Genomic DNA, 17,707 nt, shown 5'->3' on the forward strand with positions numbered 1-17,707 from the left:
GCGTGACGAGCGGCTAGGCTACCCAAGAGCCCCCGGGCTCTGTGACCGCACAACGCTAAGGGAACTCAAACCAGTTTGCCATGCAATCAGCTAAAACCAAGCTGACGAGCAGGACCAACCCATTAACAGATCATCTGCGTTTGCAAGTGTGTTAGCAAGCAGTTGTAACCCTAAAATCCAGGGATAGATTAACGTCCCCCTACCCCTCCCCCAAACAATGACGTCACGGTTATGGCGCCATTGGATGGGCTGACAGCTGCATGTTTTTAATTGAAAGACCCATGGACAATGACGACACGGTGATGCGGGCGTCAAATGAAATGTTTTAATCTGAAGTGGTTTACTTGCTGGGATTTCTCTGTTCGAATAACGAGAACTAACAGTTCTAAAGAAGAATATTTTATCATCTGATTTGAAATTTAAAAATGTCCATATTTAGGAAAGAGTGTGATGAAATATATTATATATGAACATATGTACAAATACAGTAGTACGCAGCTTCACGTCTTCATCTTTAACACCATCCGGGGGACCACACTCCGCCAAAATTAGTGGGATTGCCTTTAGGATCTTCAGGGGGGAAGTTGGCGGGGACCATTTGTTTCTTGTACTCCAAAATCCGGGCACGTAACGTTTCTACGACATCCGGCATTTGATTGGCCAGGTTTTCTTTCTCGAGAGGATCAGCTGGAAGGGGAGCGCAAAGATAGAATTGAGCGACATCATCATCATCATCATCAACAACAACAGCAACATCAACAACAAAAAGAGTCACCATCATTTTCATCGTCGTCATCATTATTTCAACGGTTCACATTTTTTGCTTGTAGATGTTTGTGGCATTAGCAGAGCCTCATGAAAAGGCGCAAACGCCGAAGGTATGATAGACTGGCACATACATACATGCATGCATGCATGCATGCATACATACATACATACATACATACATACATACATACATACATACATACATACATACATACATACATACATACATACATACATACATACATACATGCATGCATACATACATACATACATACATACACGCGCGCACGCGCGCACGCACACACGTACACACGCATGCGCAAAAAATAAAACGTTGGCAGTGTAGGCATGTTGGACATGAAAACAAGTCTGCTTGGTGAGCATTTCATAAAATGAAACACATTTAGCATACATCATGTCTGACAACCGTTGCTATTTACCTGTCAAGTTGAATAGCCACACTCGTTCGTGCCTAGCATTAAATATGAAGTCTTCAAGTGGCGTGTCCTCTGTTTCGTTCATGGGGAGATACCAGTTGTCGTACAGGCCGGGATAGCCATCCACAAGCTTCATGTCTCCAACCCTGAAACATTGAAGGGTGTTCCAGGTTTGTGTTTTGTGTTTTTTGCTTAACGCGCCACTCTGCAATATTCAAGCGATACAACGACGGCCCGTAAATAAGATACCTTTTCCAACCGTCTCGTCAGATTGTATGCAACAAACAGCAACGGATCATTTATTCGCGTTTTGTTAGCATGGAATTGCCAGCTTGTTCTTTAAAGCCGTACTCAGCAAATGTTCCAGCAAAATAGCGGCGGACTGTAAATATTCGAATGATCAACAGTGATCAACAGCATGAGCATCAACCTACGCAACTAGGATACGATGATACATGTCAGCCAGGCCAGCCAGCCTGACCACCAGATCCCATTAGTCGCTTCTTACCACAAGCATTGCTTACTGAAGACCAACTCTATCCCGAGTATTGACGGGCGGTTGTTAAAGGACACGGTCAAAGTATTACAAGTGATCCAATGTAAAGAGCAAGACAGCCCATTTGTTAGACGAGGCGTAATTTGGTTTGCAGACTTGTGTCCCTTGGACATTCAAGAAATCGATGATCTTTGGTTCGAGTGAATGAGAGAATATAACTTTGTGCAGCTTTTAGTAATATAACAGAGGGGAGATTCACCAATTGTACCCATGGGCGGAAGGGAAAACTAGTCTTCGGTGTGATGAAAAACGCATTAAGCACTAGGGTTATACACCGCGCCTCGTGGTTCGAATCCCGATTCGTAGGAAGGAGGTTTCGGTATCTAGACGTTGTAATCATGCTTGCGGGTTTACCAAAGTGGTAAATAGACATTACTAGGGTTTCTCCTCCTTCATAAAGCAAACCCTCCCGGTGTGACAGGAATACTTTTCAAAACACCGACTGGGTCACTCATTTAAAGGGGCGATGGGGTAGCCTAGTGGTTAAAGCGTTGACTCGGTACACCAAAGACACGGTACGTCATGTTGGTTTGATTCCCAACATGGTTACACAATGTGTGAAGCCCATTTCTGGCGTTCCCTGCCGTAATATTACTGAGATATGGCTATGGTGGCGTAAAACTAAACTCCATACTCACTCACTCCTGTCTGTATAGAGATACTGGGGCCACTGAACCATACAAATACGAAGATGACGATTTAATCCAGGGTCACAGATAATAGAAGGTGTGTGCTAACATGTACAATGTCAGTAAGACATTATATGAGTTAAGATTTACTTTACTTGGCTTATAAGCATTAAAACATGTCAAGTTAAAAAATTAAATTCATTTAAGTATAATTTTAGGACGCTGACGTTGAACAATAAAAGTAGAGGATGCCAAGTAAAAATGCCTCCTTCTTGACTCTGCCGAGGTTTGTCGCTGTTGATTGGAACCATAAGCGTATCCCGGCTATATATTTTAGAGGAGATAAACATAAATATCAGTCAAATTGAGTTCAATTTATTCGCGTGCACTCAAAATGAACCTGCAACATTTTCATTGCATGTCTTGCCCATTCCAGAAGTAACACGTGACATTGTCCTATTTCTCTCAGTCAACATTATCGTGTATAAAATTGAATTAAATACTATGTGCGTGTATTCAGTCAGTGAAGATCCGGGATGTGATTGGTCTTCAGCAACCCATGCTTAACCTAAGAGGCGACTAACGGGATCGGGTGGTCAGACTCGCTGAAATGTCATCGTATACTAGTTGGGTAGATCGATGCTCACGCTCTTGATGACTTGATTGTCAGGTCCAACCATTTATTGTCATGGTTGGTTTGAACTAACGGTAATTCCGTTCGATTCAGTTGGAGCACAGATGCTTTATGAATATTTAATTTCGAAATCCTAAACAGTGTCACAACAAAGGAGGTCCGACAAACCAGTGGTTGATACCATGAGCACCACCCCACTGTGTCACAGAGACAACATGCAGCCAAGACGCCAAGTATGACTATACACTAATCCCTACTAGTACGTAGCCTCTTACGACCAACAGCCGTTGCCGAATACATTATGACCCGGATGTGGCTCAAGGGTGGGATTGACACCACGTACCTGATGGCAGCACGTCCTGTGACGGGGTAAAAGAAGTCGTCCAGGTTGTAGATGAACTCGGTCCTCTTTGAAGGAAGCCCCATACGTATAGAGTCCCACTGACTTACTCCATCTATAGACGCGTCTGTAACAACCGTAAATGGTACAGCAGCTTTTATCGGGAACTTAATCCCTCTGTATAACAACAGCAAATGGTACAACACATTCTATCAATAAATAATTTCACATAGTGAATGTCATCCCGGGGTGTTTTTATATAAATCGTATCAGTGATATCGAGCTCACAAGAATCAGATTACCTTCAAAATTTATCTGCCTATTATTTCATACTATGAATGGCAAAACCGGAGTAAACAACAGTGCAGTTTAAGTAAACTGAGTCTCGGTAGTTTCCGTTACAGTCCACTACTGAGTGTCAGTGGTGGATTGTAACAGAAAGTACTGAGACTAAGTTTACTTAGACTGACAATAACGAAGATTCGGGTCAGAACTGACCTTCATTAACCCATGCTTGTAAGAGATGACTAACGGGATCGGATGGTCAGTCTCATGTAATCGAACCACAATTGCGCAGATAGATGTTCATTATGCTTTATCACTGGATTGTGAGTTCAGATTTATTATTTACAGACCGCACCTATACAGCTGGAATATTACTAATACACTTCCGTGAATTTTCGATAGGATAGCATGGAATAATCAGATTGAAGTTGGCCTTTACCACTCAAAATACTTGGAAAACATGCCATTTCTTCACTTGTTTTGAGTAGTACAGGAGCAGGTTATATAACCTACAAACATCCATACACACCTGGCTTCCCCCCTGCTGCAGCCAGGATAGTCGGAACATAGTCGACTGCGTGGAAGAACCTGTAACAGTCGTTATAAAAATCTCGTGGCATCATCCTCGATAATGCAGGGTGGAATATACTCTTTAAAAATGTAAGGAACTTCATTTTTAATTAATGATTGAAAAACATTGGGAAATATATCGGAGTCAAGCAATGGGGATATGATAGTAATCGTCGTCCAAACCGATTACGCTCATATTTATTCTATGTTATTATATATGATGCATATATCATTATATATTAAAGTTATACTTAAGTTTAGTTTCTGATTACACAGACTACAGTAATAGTAACTTTCGACATGAAGCTTTGGTTGGTTGCGAACGGGTGAGGGGTGTACATCATAACAGACTGGAGATATAACACCAAGAGCTGCCGACAACTTACGTATTTACTTAAAACACGAAACAGTAATCACTATTACCTGAAATATCTAAAAATACGTACAGTACCAATTCAAACCGAGAACGGTAACAAAGACAAAGCGGCTGAAGGGTAGCCTTGTGATAGCGTTCGTTCGTCACACATAAGACCCAGGTCAGATTGCCCACACGCTACAATGTGCAGGTATATAGCTAAAAGCGGCCTAAATCTATATTATACTCAGTCACTCACTCGCAAGGCCTTATACAAAATACCGTACGTAACTCTCCAAGAATGGCCTTTTACAGTTTATGCATCAGATTCCTTATTTCATTATGGGTCTTACTGTGCAATTACATCGCGTGTTTTATAACTAGACATAAATCAGGGAGTATGTGACACTCATCTTCACGGACTGGACCCAAAACAGACCTCACTTTTCACAGTGTGAACGTTTTATAACTAGACATAAATCAGGGAGTATGTGACACTCATCTTCACGGGCTGGACCCAAAACAGCCTGCACTTTTCACAGTGTGAACGTTTTATAACTAGACATAAATCAGGGAGTATGTGACACTCATCTTCACGGGCTTGACCCAAAACAGACCTCACTTTTCACAGTGTGAACGTTTTATAACTAGACATAAATCAGGGAGTATGTGACACTCATCTTCACGGGCTTGACCCAAAACAGACCTCACTTTTCACAGTGTGAACGTTTTATAACTAGACATAAATCAGGGAGTATGTGACACTCATCTTCACGGGCTTGACCCAAAACAGACCTCACTTTTCACAGTGTGAACGTTTTATAACTAGACATAAATCAGGGAGTATGTGACACTCATCTTCACGGGCTTGACCCAAAACAGACCTCACTTTTCACAGTGTGAACGTTTTATAACTAGACATAAATCAGGGAGTATGTGACACTCATCTTCACGGGCTTGACCCAAAACAGACCTCACTTTTCACAGTGTGAACGTTTTATAACTAGACATAAATCAGGGAGTATGTGACACTCATCTTCACGGGCTTGACCCAAAACAGACCTCACTTTTCACAGTGTGAACGTTTGAACATATGCATGTCATAGACACTAATAACTTTAATGAGAGAGTAAGTGAGTTTAGTTTTACGCCGCTTTGAGCAATATACCCTCCGTATCAGATCGGTTTCACCAGAAATTGGCTTCACGCATTGTATCCAGGTGGGGATATGTTTGAGGATCGAATCTCCGGATCCTTGCACAACTAAGGGACACAAGAACGCGGCATCGAGGTTGTATTCTTACCCGTCATACGTGTAGCCGGTGCGTTTTATCCCCGCCCCATGGGCAAACGATGTGACTCTCGTGCCCCCTTCCCACACCGTGTGTTTGCCGCCACGGAGAGGCCAGTTGTTGCCATAATCAACCAGTTCCCCGCCGTTCTGTAACGTTGACAGGTAAAGCGTCATTTAAAAAAGTTCAAACTAAAATGTATGGAAACACGTTAATCATAATGTCTCATTTATATTGTATTACACTTTCTTAAACTATTATAGGTTTGTCTTTGTTGTTTAAGGCCGCACTCAGCAATATTCCACCTATATGGCGAACCTCTGTAAATTATCGAGTCTGGACCGGACCAGACAATCCAGTGACCTACATAATGAGCGTCGATCTACGCTGTTGGGATACCATGACATGGGTGAACCAATTCAGCAAGCATAACCACCCGATCGTCAGTCGTCTCTTACGACAAGCATGGGTTGTTGGAAATCCAAGCCGGATCTTCAGGCGTAATCGAAAAATGTTTGTCTGAATTATAACTGACAAATTCGAAACACTACAAGAAAATCGTAAACCGATGTAAAGACGTACAACTAAACAATCGTGAATGAATTAGGAAAATATACTTACATCAGCAGTAAATAAGATGAGTGTGTCATTAAATATTCTCTGTTCAATCAGAGCCCGTACGACACTACCGATAGCGTCGTCAAGGGCTGTCACCATTCCTGGAAACACAATGGTAAATATGGACATCACTTGAAATACAACCAATGCAGAGTGCAAAGGGGGGTAACTGAGCTGAGTCCGCCGTCACCATTCCTAACATAACGCACCGCTAAATATGGACATTACTATTGAAATGCAATCGATCATTGGCTTGATAACGGTGTTAGGAAGTGTTCCTCTGTATAATACTAGCTCCTAAGTTTAACTGTCACTTAAAGATGTTTTTCACAGTGTGCAAAGGGAGATAACTGAGGTGACTCGCTCAGCTGCCAGTTTTAATTTAGGAAGTATTCTTTGAAAATGGATTATTCCTGAGTGCGACCTTTATGAACCTTACCACAAAATTTCCGTCGGCCGCTGTTTACAACATTTGGATACATATCCTCATACTTTTGTGGCACCTGATAAAAGACAAGCCCAACACACAATTAACAGCACATTCAATGTGTAATACACTTGAAAGCGTTATCAGAAAGGATTCTGAGAATACTGTTTTCAGAATATCAAAGTTAGTTTCACCTAGATGTGTAAATAACAGCCTGGCCCAGACAAACCAGTGGGTGATATTATGCCAGCAGATTCATGAAGATTCTGTAGTAGTAGTAGTAGTAGTAGTAGTAGTTGTTGTAGTAGTAGTAGTAGCGGCGACGGCGTTGTTGTTTGTTGCTGACTCAAGGAACGTTGGCCCTTGTACAAAGCAGTCACAATCCTCCCATATTTTTACGTACAACTACGCCTGTCCTAACACTAAGGTTGTGTTTCTCTACAGCTGCTCCAAGGCATAACAAAGACGTAACTGTTATATCAATATGATTCTCAAATGGATGGGACCCTGGAGGGTTAATTTTGATAAATTTGGCTTCCTTTCACAAGTTCAACAAAACACCCGTCGGCGATTCCATACCCACCCTTTGACTGGCATACGACCACGTGGGGTGTTGCTGCACATGCGTTAAGACGCCGCAAGATCCGGTTAAAACCGATCTCCAGCCACCTTGTCATTAGAGGCATTATAATTTTAGGTATTAGAAACATTCCATCAACATCACTTCGGAGGAAACCAGAAAAAAGGCTTCACACATCGTACTCATTTCGGAGCAGGGTCTTCGAGTGAGTAGCGAACGCTAAAACCACTAAAATAGGCTACCCCACCGCTCCTCTGTGGACGGTTTTGCTGACTCAGCTGACGCATATTATGTATTTTTATTATGCAGTGTCCATGATTTCAAAAACTGGATTTTCCGATCCAGAACCGAATATTTACATTATCTTATCGTGTGCGGCGTAAAACAAAGAAACCAACCTCTATCGGGGCGTGGACCGACTGGAAGGGCAGGTATATAAAGAATGGTTTGGATCTGTCGGGACTGTTGATGATTTCTACAGCCTCTTGGGCGAACCGGAACTGAAAGACGAACAAACACCATGCAACATCGCGCTTCAGCGTACAACGTCATGATGAATTATACTTCAGCATGTCGCGGCATACACAATTTACTGCACTATACCACATTATACTGAATCATGCTGTATTATGTCACATCTTACAAAACAGAACTGCATTATATGGCATCCTTACAGATATTACTGCATTAATGATATCGTTCTAGACAATACTGCATTGTATCACATCCTACAAAATCATACTGCATTACATCACACTGAAATAAACCATACTGCATAATATCAATAGCCAGGTTTGAACTTCATCTGCTTTCAGAATTAATGCCAAGTTGGACCAAACCTACACTTCCATTTCCACTATACAGCCACCATTCTATCCATTTCACACCCAACCCCCAACTCTAGTTCAGGGGGTACCCCTATATAGCAGTGTTTACGTCAACGAACTCCATACATACGGCGGAGTACTCCCCCGTTGCGTTGCGCACGATGTCAGTGTTGTCACGGTAGTCCAGGTATCCGCCTGTAGGGGTCAAAGACAAATATTGACAGAAGGCTTCAGTGGAATGTTTCATACACAGTGTGGTGATAACGACACACCATCTCATGGCCCATGGGCGGATCCAGGAATTTTGAAAGGAATGGGGACCCCCCCAGTGGCTCAACCAAAGCAACAAAAATCTTCAATGTGATCATGCCATTTTCAAAAGGGATCCGCCAATGCCAGCCGGAAGTGAGAGTGGTTATCTAGTGTTCTGAGGCTACAGTGTTCATGTGTGTAGTAAATTAATTAAGGGTTAATTAATTTAGTTTTACGCTGCCTTTAGCAGTATTCAAGCAACATCACACGGTGAACACCAGAAATGGGTCTCACATGTTGTGCCCATGTGGGGAATCAAACCGGATCTTCGACGTGACGAGGGATCGCTTTAACCAGAAGACTAACCCACCATCCATGCCAGTTAGTGAGGTGAGGTGAGGTGAGGTGAGGTGAGGTGAGGTGAGGTGAGGTGAGGTGAGGTGAGGTGAGGTTTATGCTTGCATTCAGTTTCATTTCAGTTTGACAGCTACGTGCACTCACTGGTTAGAACTTACGCTGGTTTTCAAGGACTTTTTACCATTCACAGACATGGAAATATTTTATTCTCAAAACTCACTGTTAGTCGGCCACCTACCAGTTTTGTGTGTATAGTAGTCTTCGGAACCTTGGTAGAAGCCGAAGTAGGTGTCGAATCCCCGGAACGTCGGCGTGCAGTTCCAGTTGCAGAATCCGAGGTGCCACCTTCGTGATATCAACGACATCGATGACGGATACATACACTTATGTGAGCTTGTCGAAACGATGCAGTTAACAGTTAACTAAATCATTAATTTTAAAGGTTTAACATGTTCAACGTTCAAAATGACAAAACTGTTCAAGTGGTGTAATTAACCTTGAGTACATATTATCGCAAAAACAATTAACGCCCACAGCAGGTTATAATAAAGCATAATTCATTGAATGCATACTACCAAGGTCCCGATAACTGAAAATTGGTTGAGACATGTCTTCGTGTCGTAATTACGTAGATCGATGTTCAAGTTGTTGTTCACTGGATTGTCAGATCCAGATTCGATTATTTACAGGCCACTGGAGTATTGCAGCGATAAGCAGTAAACTAACCCAAGTAGTTGACAGTTTGTCTGGGAGCTCCTCTGCACAAACATTCTATTTTAATGTCGGATATTGTGAGATCTCCCCATCGTGACTTACTTGCCAATGGCGTGGGTCGTGTATCCTAGGTTCTTCAGGTACTGGGGCAGGAAGGTAAAGTTGAGGGGGACACATACTGGCTGCGATCCCTCAATCACATAGTGCTGAAATAAATAAATAAATAAATAAATAAATAAATAAATAAATAAATAAATAAATAAATAAAGTCTTTTATTACTAAAAAGGACCTATTTTGAGCAAGATTTAATGAAATTAAAGGACGACATTTTTTCAGTTAATGCCCCCTGTGAGTGGTGGCAGTGGGGTTCGATTCCCAAAATGGGTTCAAATGTGTGAAGCCGATTTCTGGTGTCCCCCGCCTTGATATTGCTAGAATATTGTTAAAAGCGGCGTAAAACCAAACTCACTCACTCACTCCTGTGAGTAGAAATGGCGTGATGAAGCGCTTTGACCAACAACAACCATTCAAGTAAATGTTTAGTTACCGGATACATTCTCAAGTCACAAACGGGATCGGGGAGTCAGGTTTGCTGATTTGGTTGAAGCCTGTCAGATCACTGATGACCGTGTAGATCACTCGAGTGTCCGGTCCACACTCGAATATACTTGAGTGTGGTGTTAAACACCAAATACGCAAATAAACAAACATTTTCCAGTAATTTCAGTCGTATTTGATGGCTGTCGTGGAGTGAAAAATTCGGCCCCAGTATTACCTGCAACCAGCACCTATTTCCTGCAGCCTTTTGCCTGCAACTACCAGCCCTCGTGGCCGAAAGTAACTTGTAAACCGGTACAAAGCGGGTTTCAACTTGTGACAGACGAAATGAGGCCGAGCTTACTTCCGGTACCAGATTTTCTCTGATAAAGGTGTATGGAAGGACCAGTTCTCGTTTACAGAACAGTACAGTCGTACTAGTTGGCTAATTTGGGGACGGTTAGATCGGAAATTCGCTATTCCAGCAATGATTTCCCATTCCTTACTGTCAAATGACAACCATGAGACCATTCGAAAAGGTATGAAACGTTGTTTGACACCGGAAGTGCTAAGGTCTTGCGAAGTATCGTGACCTACTTAAGGGTCCTGTCAGTAGTTCTCACCTGTGTTCCAGCCTTGAAAGGGTAGATTCCTGTCATGAAAGCGGTTCTCGAGCTGCATGAAAAAAAAAAACAGATTAGAAATTGAACTAAATGTTCGTTACGTTTTGCGAACCCTACCATACATGCTGATGACTCTGTCAAAGGAATAAGTGAGTCACGTTGTACGCCTCTTTCAGCAATATTCCAGCAATATCAGATATGGGACGGGCCCCACCCATTGTACCCCTTGTGGGTGACGAACGCGTAACGAGGGAAGGATATAACCACGAGGCTACACCACGGCCCCACATTTTTCACACGACAAACATTAGACTGTCATTTGGTGTACGTAGTGTTTTATGGCACAACACATTCCCCTCCTCCCTTTTCTTCTCATAATTCTGATCTCATATATGCAAATTAGATCGATGTTCATGATGTCAATCATTTGTCCATACTCGTATATGACCGTCATCATATTACCAGCATATTGATGAGGGTGGTTTAATAAACAATAGAAATTATCATAATGATAAAAACAGTCGATATTGGCGCACAATAATACATGTTCTTGTACAGTTTCACAAATACTCACGGGCTGCACACGGGCTGAACGTACGAGTGGTTGAAGATAACGCCAGTAGTTGCCAGGGTGTCGATGATGGGGGTAATCATGGTGGGGTTGTGGAAGCCCACGTCATTCCACCCTGAAGAGACTCATACATGGCGAGTTATACACTTTATTAAGGTTCTGTGATATGGAGTAACGACACTAGATGCAGTCCTTGAAGATCGGGGTTAGGATTGATCTTCAGTACTCCATGCTTATCTCCTTGGAGAAAATCAGGGTTAAAACTGGTCTTCAAGAAACCCAAGCTCCATGCTTGTCTCAACCGTGAAGATCCGGGGTAGAATTGATCTTCAGTAAACCATGTCTGTCGTAAGAGGCGACTAACGGAGTCGGTTGGCCAGGTTCGCCGTCTTGGTTGACACATGTCATCGTATCCCAACTGCTAATGATATTGATCACTGGATTGTCTGTTCCAGATTCAGTCATATGTACACATCGCCGTAATATAGCCGGAATATTGCTGAGTTGAACAACAAATAAGCAAGTCTTCCCAAGCAACTATACAGATAGACAGCATGCCCGATAATGTATGGATACATTAACTTTGTTGTTTTGGTTCGTCTATTTGTTGTTTAACGTCACAACGATGTGCCAGCTATGTGAAGGCAATTAACGAGTCTGAAATTAACGAGTCTGGATCAGAAAACCTAGTGACTGACACGACGGGCATCGAACTACGAAATTGGAAACGACGACAGTCATTGACCAAATCAGCTAGTCTGACCACTCGATCCTGTTAAGTCGCCTCTCACAAGCATGGGCTGCTAAAGACCATTTCACGAGTGTCGAATACTCAATAATGATGTTACGACTCACAAGACAGAAGCTTCCCATTCAAATAGCCAGATACCACAGCAGTAACAGTATTGTTTTACAAGAGGCAGATTCAGACGGCTTAGATAACACACCATGTGCAGTCAACAGGTTCATTTGTAAACATGGAGGCAGTTGGGTTGCCTTGTAGTTGAAGCGTTCGCTCGTAACGCCGAAGAACCCGGTTCGATTTCAAACATGGGTACGATGTGTTAAGCCCATTTTTGGTGTTCCCCGCCGTGATATTGCTGGAATATTGCTAAAAAAAACGGCGTAAAACTAAAACCCACTCACTCATAAACATGGTTTTCGTGTGTCGCAAAGTATCGTTTTTCTGTGAAGTGGAGCCACTGCACTATTAAAAAAGGGTGTTTTGAAAACAGATGGCATTGTAAGTCATCCTAATGTGTCACAGTCTTGAAGCGTTGTTTTCAGTGAGTGAGTCAGTCAGTCAGTGTGTTTAGTTTTAGGCCACGTTTGGCAATATTCCAGTACCATCACGTCGGGGGACACCAGAATGGCTTCACTCATTGTACACATGTGGGGACTCGAGCCCGGGTCTTCGGCGTGATGAGCGGACGCTTTAACCACTAGACTACATCGCCGCCCCCTTGTTTCAGACATGAACATCTGTGAAAAAGTGAAGTTCTATAACGCCGCATTCGGCAGTTTTAAAACTGTATGGCGTCCTGCGTCAATGGCAAAATAATGACATCCGCGACATTGAAACCACAAATTTAAACAGTTTTCTAATGTTTAGGGGATACAGTTGATCCTTATTACACACATCGCTTATTTCAATTTACCACGATTTGAATGAGTGAGTATGATTTTACGCCGCTTTTAGCAATATTCCAGCAACATCATAGCAGGGACACCAGAAATGGTCTTCACACTTTGTACCCATGTGGGAAATCGAACTTTGGTGTGATGAGTGGCGCTTTAACCACTGGGCTATCCCACCACAATGTCAAACTTTATCAGTCTGTCTTCATAACCGGTCATGGCTGATTCGATAATGTTTAACTGTGAAACATCACTGTGATTTGATCATAGCATCCTGATGAAAACATAATTAAACTTGAAAATGCTTCACTGTAAAACCTTGATTTCACCTGTTTGTATAAAGTTTTACTGTGAAACCCTGAAATGATTTTATATCGCCATATTGTGAAAACCCAGGCGCCTCAGTATCATTGAACTGAGATAACAGCTGCTCTTGCATTGCGCTAACATTCCTCCGACCCGTCTATAAGGCGATCCGTCCCGTCATAGCTCTCCTCAGACAAAAGGAGATGGAAAGATATATAGAATACAGCTTGTCTGATCTTATCTGTGATCATCACCGATAAAATGACGAATTTCTTCACTAAAGCGTTGATAATAATATGAAGGATGACTATCACGTGTTATTTGTGTGCAAGCACTACGGAGACCTGCGAAATAAATATCTTCCAAATTTATGTACAGGGTATTAGGATCAACATTTTATTTTAAATCTTTTACATTGTAAGATTGAAGATGTTATTATCTCCGTTGCACGTTTTCTGAAATATGTGTTCATTTTTAGATGTAAAACGTGATATGTATGTAAATTTTGAAAACGATTTAACAGTACTATGGGTCGTTTGGCCTAAAATACTGAATAAACTGACTGTTTGTCTATCTGATAATAATATTATCCAAGCGACCATTGTACAAAATCGTCAATATGCAGCTCAAGCATAAAACATTTGTGACACTAATAGTTCTCAAATCTATATCCTCGTGGCGTTTATTAACATCACGCATCGGTTGATAGATTATTAAAATATCCAGTCTGACGTTTGTCTGCGTTTGTTTCTACTGGCCCGGAACGAGAATAGGTAAATATATTCACGTGACACCTGGACCGCCCCATTTCTCTTTGAAGTAGCTGTGTTTGATGACGGACACATGTATCTCACGACGTAATGGACATCGTTTTAGAAAGTTTACTTACCCAAGTCATCAGCCACAATGAGAATGATATTTGGTTGACTTGCGCTTGTACTGCCCCCGACACACATGCACAGGAGGGCAAAACCAAGCAAGGCAGTTGACGCCATCGCAGCCCGAGCGTTGTGGACTATTTGTTTATTGAACCTGGCCGGTTTTGTTGCGCTCGATGAGGGCCGAGCGGCACGTGATACCAGCCCTGAATGATGCATTGATTGTCTTGATAGTGACCATTCAACCGAGATTCGCCACAGTAATGCAGTTTGGTGTAGGGTTTGGAGTTTTGAGTGAGTGAGTGAGTGAGTGAGTGAGGAAGCAATTTTTCATCAATATCAAGACCGGGCACCACACCACCATAGGCTTCACACTTTGTTGTCAAGTGGGGAATCGAACCAGGATCTTCGTCGTGCCGAGCGGACGCTTTAACAACTGGGCTATCCCACCAAAGATAAGAAGAACATGGTTCAAGTAGTTATAAGTGGTAAAGGGGGAGCAGTTAGAGGCCGCCACATACAAAAATAATCACAACTTTGAGAACAATATCCAACTTCAAACAAAGTCCCATTAAAAACACATGCTTAGCTGTGGTCCACTCGGAATGCCCGTGAGCAGATACTGGGTTTTTAACATTTGTTAACTTGAATAGAGTCACATGCAAGGGCTGGTTCGAGTCCACAATGTCGAGAAAGAATCCTACTGGCTAACATACTGGTGACATGGAAAACCAGGTCCAATATCAAACATTCTTTACGGCTGAGATTTGATAACGTTAGGCGTTTGTTATTTTGTGTTTATTTTAGTATAAGTATTCACAATTTCCGTGCTGTTTGTGACATTTAACCGACAAGCATTAAAGATTGTTGAGCACACTCACTAACTTTGCAGTGTCAAGTTCGTTAATCTGTAATCATGACATGCTTAACTGAAGAATACTTCATGAAACTCGTCGCAACTTTGTGGGGAATTCCTGTGAAACGAGCTAAGGATCATGTGAACCTGTCATTTGAATCCGTGAACCATCAAGAGGCGGAAGATATGCAAAGCGATAAACTACTCACGTTTCTTACTTACAGGAACCACCAACGGTGGTGCATGGGCTACATTTTGCACATAGTTCTGTAGGAATTACAAGATGGCGTACACAAAGTTCAGAAATCTTGACACTTTTGTCAGGACATGTATCCTAGCATTCCCAACAAGATGCTCATAGTTTGACATATTAGGTCATATAAAAATAATCACAAATAAATCAAGAACGCTCATTCGCCAATGTCCTACATCTAAATACATAATGGAATTCATCGTTAATTTGCTGAGAATTACACAATGTACAAACTCTCTCTTCACGAGGAATATTCGACCAGTGGCCATTTTCTATTGACAATTTGTGATTACCTGTACTAAAACATAGTAAAGGTTTATGAATGTTATTTTTGAGCAATAAGTCCTTTTCAAAACATGGTGATTCTTTAATAACCGAGTAGGAAACGCATTCCGGGGAATCCCGAAAGTCACATCTCCAGGTCTGTAAAAACTGGTCCTATTAATTAGAACCACTTTTGCCGTTAACCATTCTTCTAAAAAAAAAGATGTCGATATTCGAACCATTGCAGGTTCCACAAGTTCTTGAAATATCTTTGATGTAATACAGCCATGGAAAAGAATAACCATGTGTACATTTACTAATCATGTAGTTTAGCATAAATAAGGTAATACTATTGGTAGCATTGGGGCATGATATGTTGCACCAGAATGCCTTTAAGGCACGTTTATGTATTTATTAACATTGGGAAAACGCACAGTGTTTTTGAATATTTCATGACAGTATGTGTTAATGAAATATGGAAATATTACCGACTAACTGACTACGTTTCACAATCTTCAGCTGGCCATGGGTCACGCTGATAACGAACGTCCGAGACCAGTATCTTGTACGTGTCAGCAGATAATGATAGGCTAATCGAATTCATTGTGAACTTTACTCATATTTATATGTGTAACGGTTCTCTCCCAAATTCACCGTAAACCATAAAGCTAGGTGTTAGCATATTCAGACTTGCTGCAAGTTTTAGAAATTTCATGTGTACACGATCAATTAAATTAATGTTCTCAAAACCCAAGCCGTAAAGTAAAACCAGGAGAACAATTTTATCGAAGGAAGAGATTAGACAACCCAAAAGTAAATGTAAATTGCTCGCTCGTTTTAATACAGACATTGAGGCTTTATTACCCACGCCTGCAGCATGTTTCATATCGGTGATCATTCATCAGTTTCTATGAAATGCAATCCCGAGATATTTAAAGGTATAATGCAATGATTACAGAGGAATTTGATTCTATTTTTAGCCCGCTGGACCAGATCTGAATATATGCATTTAGTGTTATCTGCGTTAACTGCAAGTTTCCAAAAGTCACAATAACGCGAAAACCAATCAAGTGCTGTCAGCAGATGGAAGTTACTTTCAGCTAGAAAGACAGTGTCTTCAGCATATAGCAGCACTCAAAGTTTAAGGCAAATGGTCGCGTGATCATTATCATATTCTAAGTTCACACTATCACACCGGTTAAAAATCAAACATTCTTGAAGATCATTAAGACAAAATGAGAAAAAATTGGGAGACAGGTTCTCTCCTTGACGGACCTCCGACAGACACGGAAAGAAGGTTGATTTCATCTTATTTATCATAATGCCATTATTCATATTTGTTGTGAAGCATGTCAGCCAACCCTTGTTCTACTGGAACGTGTTCAGTTTGCTCTTTTTCGTTTGATGATTTCCCTACACAATCCAATACAACACTCTAAGTTTGTGTGTGTGTGTGTGTGTGTGTGTGTGCGCGCGCGCGCGTGTTTAATGATAAAAAAAATCCAAAAGGTTAATTTCTGTCCTATCCTTGGTTCTGTGTGTGTTAACATTTTATTAAAAGTTCTCACAGCGCTCTGACTGTGGCAACTCATGTTAAAGTATGGGAGTTACTGTTGGGTTACGATCGCTTTGAAGAGCAGGACCCTGGCGCCAGTTTCACGAAGCTCTCGTAAACCTCAGTCAGATCTTGTAACCTTTCTCGTACTGGGCCTAGATTTACTTAGCTCACTTAGTGCTAAGATAGTCGTAAGTTAACGTTACTGAATGGCACTTACGGCCATCTTAGCGCTAAGAGCACTTCTAAAATCTAGACCCTGTAGCACAAATTTACGAGTCGTAGCTCTACAATACATTAGTGAAAACTCTCTCTCTCTCTCTCTCTCTCACGAATGAGGGAACATACGAAACAAGAGTTCCTTTACTTCCAGTATTTCACCCACAGAGCAATACAAAGGAACACTTGTACTTGTTCCATGAGTGTACTGAATTTCGACGGAAACCAATAATCCTTTTTAAATTGAAAAGGAGCCACAGTAAGATGTGAAATTCAGAACATGTGGAAATCAAGACTTGCTTCATTTATTGGGCTTTATGATTGCAGAAGGGGCATGGCTGTGGGGAAAATATAATGTGGTTCAC

The 17,707-nt window shown here is 41.7% G+C and overlaps 1 protein-coding gene across 1 annotated transcript; it reads right to left on the reverse strand.

Annotated features, from left to right (window-relative positions):
- Positions 1 to 303: 303 nt before the first annotated feature.
- Positions 304 to 14,358, reverse strand: LOC137278932 (arylsulfatase B-like). Its single transcript, XM_067811435.1, has 14 exons — positions 14,207 to 14,358; positions 11,377 to 11,488; positions 10,803 to 10,854; positions 9,744 to 9,847; positions 9,166 to 9,272; positions 8,449 to 8,513; positions 7,890 to 7,991; positions 6,924 to 6,987; positions 6,488 to 6,585; positions 5,879 to 6,015; positions 4,179 to 4,237; positions 3,368 to 3,491; positions 1,209 to 1,351; positions 304 to 687 (listed from the first exon to the last, which is right to left on the reverse strand). The coding sequence occupies exons 1-14, from the start codon at positions 14,310 to 14,312 to the stop codon at positions 515 to 517; spliced, it is 1,446 nt and encodes a 481-aa protein (XP_067667536.1). The 5' UTR covers positions 14,313 to 14,358; the 3' UTR covers positions 304 to 514.
- Between the last annotated feature and the right edge of the window lie 3,349 nt (positions 14,359 to 17,707).

This window comes from Haliotis asinina, chromosome 1, assembly GCF_037392515.1.
Source record: "Haliotis asinina isolate JCU_RB_2024 chromosome 1, JCU_Hal_asi_v2, whole genome shotgun sequence".
Lineage (NCBI taxonomy): Eukaryota > Metazoa > Mollusca > Gastropoda > Lepetellida > Haliotidae > Haliotis > Haliotis asinina.